General features: G+C 36.2%; 1 protein-coding gene and 1 long non-coding RNA gene across 6 annotated transcripts in view; one reads left to right on the forward strand and one right to left on the reverse strand.

Moving 5' to 3' along the window:
* IGF1 (insulin like growth factor 1) overlaps nucleotides 1-11,038 on the reverse strand; it is a 54,755-nt gene extending 43,717 nt beyond the window's left edge. The window contains exons 1-2 of the mRNA XM_038154406.1: nucleotides 10,730-11,038; nucleotides 6,315-6,471 (exon numbers count right to left, since the gene is read on the reverse strand). Of these exons, the coding sequence (XP_038010334.1) occupies nucleotides 6,315-6,471; nucleotides 10,730-10,792 (220 nt within the window). The 5' untranslated portion in view covers nucleotides 10,793-11,038. The remainder of the gene's footprint in view (nucleotides 1-6,314; nucleotides 6,472-10,729) is intronic.
* The window catches only part of LOC119708253, a 100,882-nt gene that overhangs the window by 15,887 nt on the left and 72,907 nt on the right, over nucleotides 1-12,088 (forward strand). The window lies entirely within an intron of this gene.

Genomic DNA, 12,088 nt, shown 5'->3' on the forward strand with positions numbered 1-12,088 from the left:
AAGACTATGGATGTGTTAGAATATTTATTTGCAGAACCTCATTTACTGATGCAAACATCAAATATGGCTGTCATTACTTAAAAGTTAGACCCAGCATTTGGGCTTTATCTTTCATAATGGTTTTGCACTACATGCACCACATAGAAAGGAATTAATGGCTTTTCCTTCCTCTTGACATTGAAATTCCCGTGGTTATTACCAGAGATAAATTTAGCATAATTTCTTCAATAAGTATACATTTGTGGTATTTTTCTTGATTTCTAGACTGAGATATTACTTAACTGTTGGTTATCTCTTGCATTTGTTGTCATATTTTTGAACAATTAAGCTTGTGTCACAGGGAAATGCTGACATTAGGATATGGTTTAATAAGCAAGTCCAGATCCATCCTTTATTAGCAAAGCTCCAAGGTGGCTTCAAGTCTCTATATGATTTTCAGTGATGTGAAAGGGTTTGAAACGTGCCTAAGAGCTAAAGTGCTGAATAAGCCCTAGAGAAATGGCTCTGTGAATTTCTGCCTTGGAATGAGCACTGTGCATGGAATGCCCTCCATGCACAGGTAGTAAATGCAAAAGGTTTTCATTAACGGAGCGTGTGGGTCTGCCAAACAGAACGATTCGCTTTGTGGCTCCTGCTGCTGTTGATCAAGAATCACAAATGCTTTATTGATACCAGAACAAACAAGGAGGTCCATACGCAAAGGTTTTGGCTGATTGCACAGAGTATGTGCCAGAGCTGAAGTCAGGGAAGGATTTTTCTCAGTATTTAAGATTCAGTGGAAAAGTAAGAGGGGCAGCTATGCCAAGAATTAATGTTGATCTTGCCAAGTGCTTCTTTGAGCAACTTTATCCAACATGAGACTAAACAGTGTATTAAATGCACATCTAGCAGTTAGGGAATCAAATGTCAAGTAACAGCTTTCTGTTATTTGAGACCAAATTTGAAGCTTGGTCTAGTGCATAAAAAAAAGGTAAACATCATAAAAAGCATTAACATCTCTAATGTCTACCAGCTAATAAGGACATATATAAATTGAACTTCTGGAGAAAATGTACTTATTTGGTTTTCATAGTAAGCACTTTTTACCCAGATGTTTCTTGTTGAAATTTTGATCAAGGATTTGTTTCCAGTCACTTCATTAAAATTATCATCACTACTGCAGTCCCCCTTAAGGAAAAGATTGAAAAATTCTAAAATCCTTGGTGACCTGAGGAACTAGCTGTGGAGGAGACCTGTTTGCAGGGAATAAATTTAGTGTCTATCAGAGGCTAAGTCCTCCTAGACTTTGCAATCCATGGAGAAAGAGAGATCCTCTCTCTCTGTTATTAAGGAGGTAACTTAAGGAGATTAACCTCACTAAACTAAGGTTAACCTTTATGAACAACTCCTTACCTTTTCTTAATGTAAAAATGAGAAAATTCTTTCAAAGACTGGCTTATTTTCAGAGATCTTCCTCAATATTTACTATCAGGGGCAACAAAGCACACATCAAACTTGTGTCAGCTGTTTGGCTATACAGTGGTATCATTCCAGAAGCCAGAACTGGCTTCTTCTTCCTTTTCTTTCTTGTACAGATACATCAGTAGCTGTGCCTTTAATTCTGGTTCCCTGAGCACTGACTCTGCAGACTTGGCTAAAGCACACCTGAGCTCCTTTCCAGGTTAGCTTTCTTGTAAGAGGTAAGGAGCCAAGGGATAGATAGAGGAATACACTCAAATCTTCCATAGATACAATATTTGGACATGAATGGGGCACGTAGCCAGACCAAAGAACTTAAAAACACTCTCAGATCTTGCTGTGTGAACACAGCCAAGATGACCAGCATATGTTTGCAAAGATTTGTAAGACTGTCAGTGACACCAGAGTCTGTGTGTGTCCGTGGCAGCTTTTCAGCATGCCTCTGCTGGGCTTCTAACATTAACATTCCTTTCAATCAGGGATGCAGAGAGGAGCTAATGACTCATAGCTCCTACAGGTATGGAGTACTTAAAGAACTGAGTGCCATGCTATCTCTTGTAATTATGCTGATAGGTTTGACAGGCCTAGAAACTTTAATAACATCTTAAAAGCAGACTTCCTGAAGTAAACAAGAAGCTCTTAACTAGAGGGAAATGGGAGAAGCAAAACGTAATTGCCTATTGCTCTGCTACTTGTTTCCTCTTTTCTAAGGCAGCAATTCCTCCACAAATACCTTAGTTCTACAAAGCAATGGGATCTCATGACAGCTCTCATTACCCAAAATTATGTTCACGGGCTTATCCTGATTTTCTGATGATTATAAACTAATAGTCTTACATTGTGCACAGCTGGGGATTTTCCCAAGGACAGCACACAATTTTGATTGTCTCAGTGGACAAAAAAAATGTAGTAAAAATCTGCAGTAATTCTCCTCAAAGCAGTTGACACAGGGAACATTAAGCTGGATGCCAGAAAAGCCCGTCTTTTATGGGATTCACCGCTTTACACATGGAATCTTGTGCTAGATCATTCTCCGTTCTCTGAAGAATATCAGAGGAACTCCCATGTCTCAGGTACCTAAATTCAGCTCTTTTCTTTTTTATGCAAGTGATGGTTCAGAAGATTCACCACAAGACTAAAGCAGTGTTTTTAGCAGAACAAAAAAGGTGGAGTTTTAATTAATGAAGTTGATTGTCATGGTTTCAAATAAGTATTGCCATCTAACTTGGGCTTTAGAAATTAGAAGACTGAAAATGTCTAAGGAATCAAGAAATTTGTTTCTTTATTGGCACTTGTGTATTGTTAGCAAGAGTGCTATGTGTTTATTGTAAAAGGAAAAGGTATGTTTTCAAAGGAGAAGAAACTAGATAAAAAAGAATAAAGCATTTTCTCCTTAGAACAAACTACTCAATCTCATGATGGTAATAGCCCTGAGAAAACAGCATGAGCAAGAATGAATGATTGTTCAGCAAATTCAACATTTATGAAGATTTTTTTTTGAGTAATCTACCAAGTAAATTCCTATCATAAGACTAGACTATTTCAAGAAAAATTTCCCCCCTCTTAGGCTTTCAATTTTGTAAGTTTCCTTTAATTTCTCCTTTAAGTTTTTCCAACATTCTCTCCTCTCAGTGTTGTTTTGCAATGAGCCTACCATGGTAGACCTTTCTGGACATTAAAATTTAAGTGAATGTCGAAGCCATCCCACTTGGCTTCATGACTGTTGGATCCAGAGGCTTTGAGATTGGAGAAACATTGAGAAAAGCCATGTTTAGGTGTAGCCACTTTTGTAGCTGTGGCTGGGTTCTCTGTCACCTTCTCCTAACAAAACCTAGCACACATGAACCTGAGGGGCAGAAGTTCTCCTAGAAAGATGTCCCTAGGTAAAAGGTGGCAACAATCTGCTTTTCTCTGGTCAATCATAGGAAACAAAAAGCTGTCTGAGGAGTAGCCAGTGCTGGTTGGAGTTAAATGTGACCAAGGAAAAAAAGTAGATGCTCAATTTGAGGATTTGTGCTGTGTTTTCCTCTAAAAACTTTGAAAAATGCTCCTTGTCAGTCTATCTCAAGATAAAAGAGAGTGGTAGAAATCATATTTTACTTTCTCTTGAAGTCAGTACTTCTCCTTGTGTGTGGTAAGCAGCTGGGGCATCTCCTCAGAAGCTATAAAGAGTTTCCTTTTATAGCTAGAAAGTTAGGCAGAGTAGACTATATAAAGGGAATTTTTGTCTTCCAGTCCTAGCCATAGATATAGCCTTGTGGCTGGGAAGTACAGAGTTTCAACAGAAAGTAATACAATTATTTCTATCTTCACTTCCACCCACAACTCCCAAGGAATATTCAGAAGCTTTGACCTTGACTCTGAACCAGGAATTCCACCTCAGCCAAAAGGTATTCTTTATATTTGGAGTCTCTAGTGAAATACAGAATGATGGAAGAAAAAAATTTTCTTCACAGCTATTTCCTGTGCAAGTTAAAGGCAAATACTACCATTGATTATACTTTATTTAAAGGAACCAACCAGAGTATGAGAAAAGAAGGCTTAAAATACTACTTTTATTGACATACTCTTTACAACAAAAGAAAAATTTTATTGGGTTTTTACCTCTGCAAATGATGTGGCATTCTTAAAAAGTCCCAAGAAATCAAGCAACATTTTTAACTTCTAATAGTATGCTGCATTCTGTAGTACATTTGATATGAGGATCTCAATTTGTTTTACCACTGTTAGTGGGCTTACTTTTCTCTAGTTCTGTATTTTAGATTGAACTCTAACATATAAGAGAGAGAGGGTTAAAACAGATTCAATTTCTTCCTTATACAAGAAGTAGCCAGGTAGAGCACACACATTATTTGGCATCCACAGGGCCACATACATGTCAGCTTCATAACATTCCTGTTGAATGCTGCAACTGCAGGCTATTGATTGCAACTGTGCAAGACTCCTAAAACGGGGTGGCCATTCATGAGTAAAACCTTCTATAGTTTTCCATAGAAAACAAGGTCGACATTTATGATGTCGCCACATTATTTTTAGTAAACTCAGGAAAACTCAGAATGTCAGAAAACAACAAAGACTAGAGAGAAAGTCTAAACTGACAGCAGGCAAAGGTCAAGATTGCAAAGGTAACGATCTCCTTTGAAACATTGGAAACCCATCACAGTATTTTAAATTAAGGATGACCTAGCTTAGGCTAGGGGTTTGAAACAGATTGTGAAACCTTTAAATGACTGAGATTGAAAGCAAAGAGAGTTATTGCTAATGATTAGCATTTCACATGACCTCTTACCTTGAGGATCACAAAGTACACCTAACAGTAGGTCTGATTGCTGGGCAGTAACAGCTACTCTTGTGGAAAGCAAGCATGAGAGGTCTCTGAACCAGCAGCAAACATTTTGCTGGTAGAGAAACACCTGAGATATGTACACAGTAAGAGAACAATTGCTCTGCTCTTCTAAGGATGTATTGTCTCATTATTTTCTGGTGCAGAAACAGGAGGGGGAGATGAGAGTCTTTACACGCACTCCAGCAATAAAACATTTGTAGGACACTCAAATAATCCCTAACTCTGCTGCTAATAAATGCAGCCGACTTTGGTGTATAAATGAACACCTGATGAGTTTGTTGGAAAATGTAAATTCCTATAGGAGAGATTCCAGTACTTTTAATACTGTGTTTAGCACCAGAGTACTAAGCTAAACAGCACCCTGGAGTAGGTGCTTATTCACAAGAGTTGAGGTGTTAAATACAGAAAAGGAGGGTTCTTTTGTGAATAGTGGATTACTTTTGGATAGGGTCCAAAAGTGAACTTTAATAAAATGTGACAAGTAGATAGTGAAAATCTCTACAATTTATATGTTGAAGAAATTAGAATTTTCTGTAATTTAGAAGTGCAAGAGTCTGAATTTGTTTTTATTGCAAGCAAGGAGAAAACATTGAAAGCAGTGACTCCATGAATAGAAATAAATAGGAATAGGGTGGGTATGATCGGAAAACCAAAAATGGTAGCAATAGAAGACAAAAAGCTTCAGCCATGAAGGAATATCAAGGATATCAGAGAAGCACATATTATTATTAAAAGTATCATCTTCAGAGGCTACAGGAGCACAAATTTTGTCATGTTTTGAAAAAATGTATTAATGAATGTATTCAGAATGAATATATTCCTAACTAAAAGTTTCATTAACTTTTTAAGTGGCAAATAGCTGAAAATCAGAAATAGATTTCTACTACATAAAAGTTGAGTATTTCTTGATCCTCACTATTGCAGAGTTAATTTTATCTGTTGCCTGTACTGGTGTTAATGTTTATTATCTCACCATGCATGAATTTTCCTCCACCTGTATTTAAATGATGAAGCATGTGTGTACTTGGATGCAGTAACTTTCTGCTTGCTGCCTTCCAGCTCTTCATTTTGTTTAAACCAGATGTTGAAGCTTAGTGTGTTTTTGATATGAAAAAGCGTGTACTAGTAGTCTGACATAACAGGTACATGTAGTTCTGCCTCATGAGTGTATTGGGTTTAGTATGTGCTCTCATTCATTTAATTTCAGTGACAGGTCAGTGGAAAGCAGGAACACAGCAGGTGAAATAGCAACAGCTGGAAAGTGGTGAAAAACAATAACAAATCTGAAAATAAAAAATAATCAGAAAGTCAGAGAAGTTTAACACAGGCACAACATTGTTCTACACTGAGGCTTTATGGTAACTGAAGGCTTGAGCATCTTCCAGGTATAGGATACCAGTCCTAGTAGGCAGCCTGGATGATCATAGCTAAGCTCAATCACAGCAGTTGCAGACTCCAATGGATTACATGAAAGTGTTTAGCTGTTAAATGAAAGAAAGGGTGGACTTACTGAAGTAAAAGCCTCTGTCTCCACACACAAATTGAAGAGCATCAACCAGCTCAGCACCACAGAGTGTTTCCGGGCCAGCAGCAACAGAACTGGTTAAGGTAAGCAAACACAGGCCAAGGTAGAAGAAATGGATGTAGGACACAGTGTGCATCTTCACCTGCCAAGGAAGCAGAAGCAGTGTCAGAATTTCCCCAAAGAGTCTTACAAAAAATGACCCCTGCACCCTTGTGAATGAGATTGAATATGTACTGTGATTTCTTGGACAATAAGCATGGTATCAGGAAACATCTCCCCATGATTTTGCAACTGCCTACATGTTCTAGTCTATGTATTTTGGAAACTGCTTATTTATTCTGGTGAATACTCGCAATCACATCTAGTTAGGGAACCTTGTAGTATCTATGACTCATATTTGCTTTTGGAAAGCAAAATAAGGAAGAGTGGAATAGACAGAGTAAGGGAAGCCTAGAATAATATAAATAAAGAAAACAACCTTGAATGGGTTTGTCTCGGACCAGATAAGCTAAGAGGGAATATGACAGGTGCCTGCCAATGTATTGGGGGAAATGAGGGTGGCATATGATGGAGAAGGGCTGTTTAAACTAAAATCAACATTGTCACAAAATAAATGGCTCTAAACCTGCTGTAAGGAAATTGGGCCCAATAGAAAAATAGTTCATTATTAGTACTCCGTAGTTCTCCAGCCACCTTTGAAGGGAAAACACCAGGACAGACCAAAAATGTTGCAAGTTACCAAAGTTGCCAAAGTTACAGGAGTTGATGTGGGATCTTCTGTAGCAGAAGACCACATTCAGTGACTCTTACAGTTCCCTGTTACTAGCAGAGAAACATTTGAGAAATTAAGAGGAGCGTGAGTTTTAAACCATTAAAGATTTCTATTTTTACTTCTTGTAAGCAGCTATACTTCATTGACCTTCATGATACCCTCATAGGCAGCTGTGGCCATGAGGTTTATACAGAGGTGATAATTCTTTTCTCATTTACATTTGGTTACAAACTATCTGTTTGCTGTACTTATGACTGAAGAAAGGCCAGGTCTCAATGGGTGTAAAATTGCACCAATCCATTTATCCACTTTCCATTTATCCCTTTATGTCCATCTAACGTTTCTTACCCAACATGCAAAGAAGATAGCTTTTTCTTTTAATATTAGGAAAAGCTATTTATGTATAGTAGCAGGACACTGAGTAATGTGCTTAATGCATATTTTGAACTTGTTTAGATCACTTGCCAAAAATGATAGTTTTGAAAGGTGTAAATCTGCATTTAATTTCATTCTCTTTCAAGGTTAACATTAGCATTGCAGTCAGGTAAGAAGTTACAAATCTGTCTTCCACATACAGTTAAACTTGGCTTTAAACTGCTTTGTGTTATCAGTCTAGTGCAAAGTAATTGAAAGTAAAATGATTCATCTTCCCAAAAGTTTCTTTCAGGGTTTCAGGGACCATTTAATCTTTAATATTTCTTCACTGAACTTTTGAAAAAAAGATAAAGTTATCCATTTTCTGATCAATTGGGATCTGATCCAGTGGGATATGGAACCTTTTTTAGTCAATAATTTTTAAGAATTCTTATTTTCTTGGCAAGAGATCTTAGTGCCTTGCTCAATGAGTCTCTTATTTCCACTGCAAAAATAATGAATAATTTTAAATCCCATGATATAGCATAAAAAAGAAGAGTTATTTTCCCATTCACAAGTGTCTTTAGCCAACTTTGCCATGCAAACCCCAACAAGCTCGAATGCATGGTCATGACTTCAATGACAGATGGAGAAAGATCAGATTATAAATGAATGATGATAACATGAGGCACTATTTCCTGTAATGATTCCATATCTTAACAACAATTTCTTTTTTCCTTTGCCATATTTTTGAATTTATAAGATAAATGTGATGCACCTGCAGTTTAAGATGGTTCCCAGTTCTGAGGAGGTAAAGCAGAAAGCTGTTTAGCACACTGCCTCAGAAAGCTGAAAGACATTACAAATACAAGAACATTATGTATTTAACAATTTGTTCTCGTATAACATTTGGTTCAGAAATAAACATAAATTTTAGACATTTAACAATTTTTTATTTTTCAAGACTTCTCAGCTGGCTTGCATTTTCAGATAAATATCAGCACTGAACTACGACAAAACAGATTATCTACTGTTTTTCCTTTAGTGGAAGCCAAAAAAGGCTGCACAGTATAAACCACAGAGAATTTCTAACTTTATCTCCAAATTTAACAGCAGTCAAGAACTTTCAAACAAGTAAAAACTTTACAGAAAAGAAAACAGACTCACATGTTTCTAGGGTTCAATCAATTATTTGATAAATTAAGTACTGTTTCATTAAAGCTAATTCCAAAACATAGTTTAAAATTTTAACTTTACTTCATCATTTTAATTAAAGACAACATTAATTGATTCAATATGCCTGTGATAAAATCCAAGTGACCCTTTATATCTGAGGGGAATATTCTTAAGAAAATACAAAGTTGTAATCCAATATTGCTTCAGGTTCTCTACAATCAAGCAGAGTACTTACATTATCCCCAATTTGACTAGAAAGTTGAGAGCTTAAAAGAAAAGGCATTGGTGTGTGGGTGGGGTTTATCGAAGCATCTAATTACATTAGGAAATTGAATACAGGTTCAAGATGAGCCTGGTTAAGCATTTCTTTTAGTTGCATAGAATAACTGACCATATTTTCACAGCTGGAATTTCCTCTTTTTTCAGTAAAATAGCCAGCTTTTGCTACATTCCTCTTTTAGCAGTCCAGAAGAGTAGCACTACAAAGGAATGTCATATATGAACACTCTACATCTCATTCACTTCTTCATTCTTCTATGTAAGTCCCTTTCATTTAACAAATTATCACTTGACACAAGTTGTGCAAAAGAATTCTTCACATGCTTGGTCATTTCAGTAACATGTAAGAACATCTGCAAGAATTATAAGTATCGTGAAGGAGGCAACATTTTTTTGGAGACTATATGCTGCAGCAAGAAATCAAGAGTTATATATCCAAAATTACATTTTATTCCAGAGGGGTTGGGCCTGATTATCAACCCATAGTAGAAATGTGCAATTATTATGAAATACCAGTATTCACTGGTAATTGTTATATAAATAAAGCATATATACTCTAGAGTGGTTCAGGGCTTAAATACTGTTAACTTTGAGCAAAGAATCTGGGCTACATGCTAACCTAAATCAATATGTTCCATTGATTCCAAGGAAGCTTGGCAGGATGCACAGCTGAGGAACTAGCACATTACTTTTATGTCTCTTAGTGCCTTGCTCAATACTTAAAAAAAAACCCCAACCAACCCTTCTTCTTTCAAGTATATTGGAAAGGATGCCCATTTATACATTAAGGGAATGATATCATCCCTTGCAATTACAGATCTGTAATTAGGTCATTAAGGAATGAGATAAGTGTGTTTTAAGTGTAAGATCAACTTAAAAAATGATTAGGCCCTAAGCAATTAAAATAAGATAATTTTTTCAACTATAAAAATATCCTTGCAAAATACTAAGGGGAAAAAAAGTTCTTGAAGGATATAAATTTGCAGATAATGGAAAGTTGGACTAGAGCCAATTGACAGAAACAGAGGTCAATGCACCTACTGAAGTCAAATTTACCTTAAGATAGTTTATATTATTGTGCAGAAATTATAGGGTCATAACATCAAACTTCACATGCAAACTTTCCTGAGAAAGCCCTCCCTAGAAGGAAAAACTTGGAGATGAACATGTAAAGGAATTTCCATTTTCTTTATGTACAATTGCTTAAGCTGTACAAATATGCAAGGTCAGCAAGAGTCGCAGCTGGTTTCTAATGTAGAAAACAAACTGAACTTCTCATTTACTTTTAATTTATGAAAGCAAAAACCAAGTAAATGCCACGATGCTGCCAGAAAATTGCTGCAGTGACAACATCCCTTAAAAGTTTCCTTGTGAAAGCATGAACATTTTCTCTATAATTGTGTATAATAAAACTGCAGAAACTTAACATGTGAATAGTACCTTTTTTCCTATAAAACCCTGCACCTGCAGAAAATAGCTAAAAGTTCTTGTTTTCAGAAGCATTCATTAACAATATAGACAATGATGTAAGTGGACCTTTTAATAATGACATAACTGAAATATTACAAAGTTCTCTGAATAGAAGTGAAATTTAAGACATGTATTTGCAATAGTTTACCCTTACAGTTATCTATGTAATTGCAACTATTACATACAGCCATTTTCCAGATCATATTAAATTGCATGTTCAGCAATTTATAAATAATTCTCAGTTCTAAAATAATGTTATTGAAAAGTGCACAATACTCCTCAAGCCAGCAGCAGACAATACACAGCAAAATAAAACTAAAAAATATTTGAAATAGTAATAAAGATTTACCTTCAAGAAATCACACAAGCAGCACTTAACTAATTGTGTTGAAAGACTGTTGATTTTTTCCATTGCTTCTTGAAAGTGCAAAGTCTGGAAATGAATTTGTTAGCAGTAATGATGAGAAAAAAGAAATCCAGAGAGATGTGAGATGTTGAGAGCAATGTCACATTTCAATATTGAGGACTTTATTCCATTGCGCAGGCTCTATCTGCTCTGATTTTAGCAGTGACAGTGAGATTTAGCAAACAGAAGAGGGATTTAGAGAAAATCCTCACATTTATCTACATTACACAGACACTGTAGACAGGAAACAGCTGGGGGAGCATTTGCCTCTCTCTCTCTCCCTCTTCTGGCAAAGTTACCGAGTAAGGACTTTTTTGGGCATGGTGACAAATAACATCATACCTTTGCATTTTAAAACTAGAGCACAGAAGCATATTTTTTTCCCTTTAAAAGAATGTGAATTAGTGACTGAGGGGTTAGCAGACAAAAAAGAGCTTGTGCTGCCATGAAAAATAAGAAAATGTATTCTGGTTAACTTTCAGGTAGCTGTGTGTGCGTTTGTATTTATGTGTGTGTGTGTGTGTCTGCATTTCAAATATATGAAAACTTAAATACCTATGGGCAATGTTTGTATATATGCATACCTTTGTGTATATATGCACTCACACATTTTATTTATGCATAGCAGCATAGGTATTTTATTTATATAGTACCAAAAGGCAGGCAGGCAGTTATCTACTTTTCCCTTAATGTGTCTTTACATTATTAAACTTGGCACGCCTATATGCTGACTACCAATTAAAACCTCCAGCTCTCCCTGTGATTAACCCTAAAATAGCAGTTTGTAATTTGCTAAAAATTACAGAATTGTTGCGAACTACTTGTAAATAGGGCAAAATAGCTTTGTGATGTTTCAACAACCACACAGGAGAAATAATGTAATTTCCTAGAACTTACTGCACTATGAATATAGTAACTCAAGTATCCCAGTTTGGGGGGCTTCCATTACATTAATCTTAAATCTGCTGTTGTAATTATAAAGTGGTGACCCCCGGCCCCTTCCCCCTTTTAGTAGTAATCTTTGAATTTCTCTTGATAACAATTTAAATGACACTGGGAAAGAGAGAATTCGACTTTTTTAGTTCTGCAATACCTAACTTCTGCCTTTTTATTTTTCCTCAATTATGAGTATATTATAAATAACACCAGCTGGCCAGCAACATGCTCTCACGGGTTATGATGTCATTCAAATCCCTCAACTGTGTTAGTGGCTTGCAATGCGCTCCAAGCCAGCTGTTTTTCTATTTATAATGTATGCTTGCATTTCAATACTTAGCTATTGAGAATAAAGTTGTGATGTTG

Source organism: Motacilla alba, chromosome 1A (assembly GCF_015832195.1).
Source record: "Motacilla alba alba isolate MOTALB_02 chromosome 1A, Motacilla_alba_V1.0_pri, whole genome shotgun sequence".
Classification (NCBI taxonomy): Eukaryota; Metazoa; Chordata; class Aves; order Passeriformes; family Motacillidae; genus Motacilla; species Motacilla alba.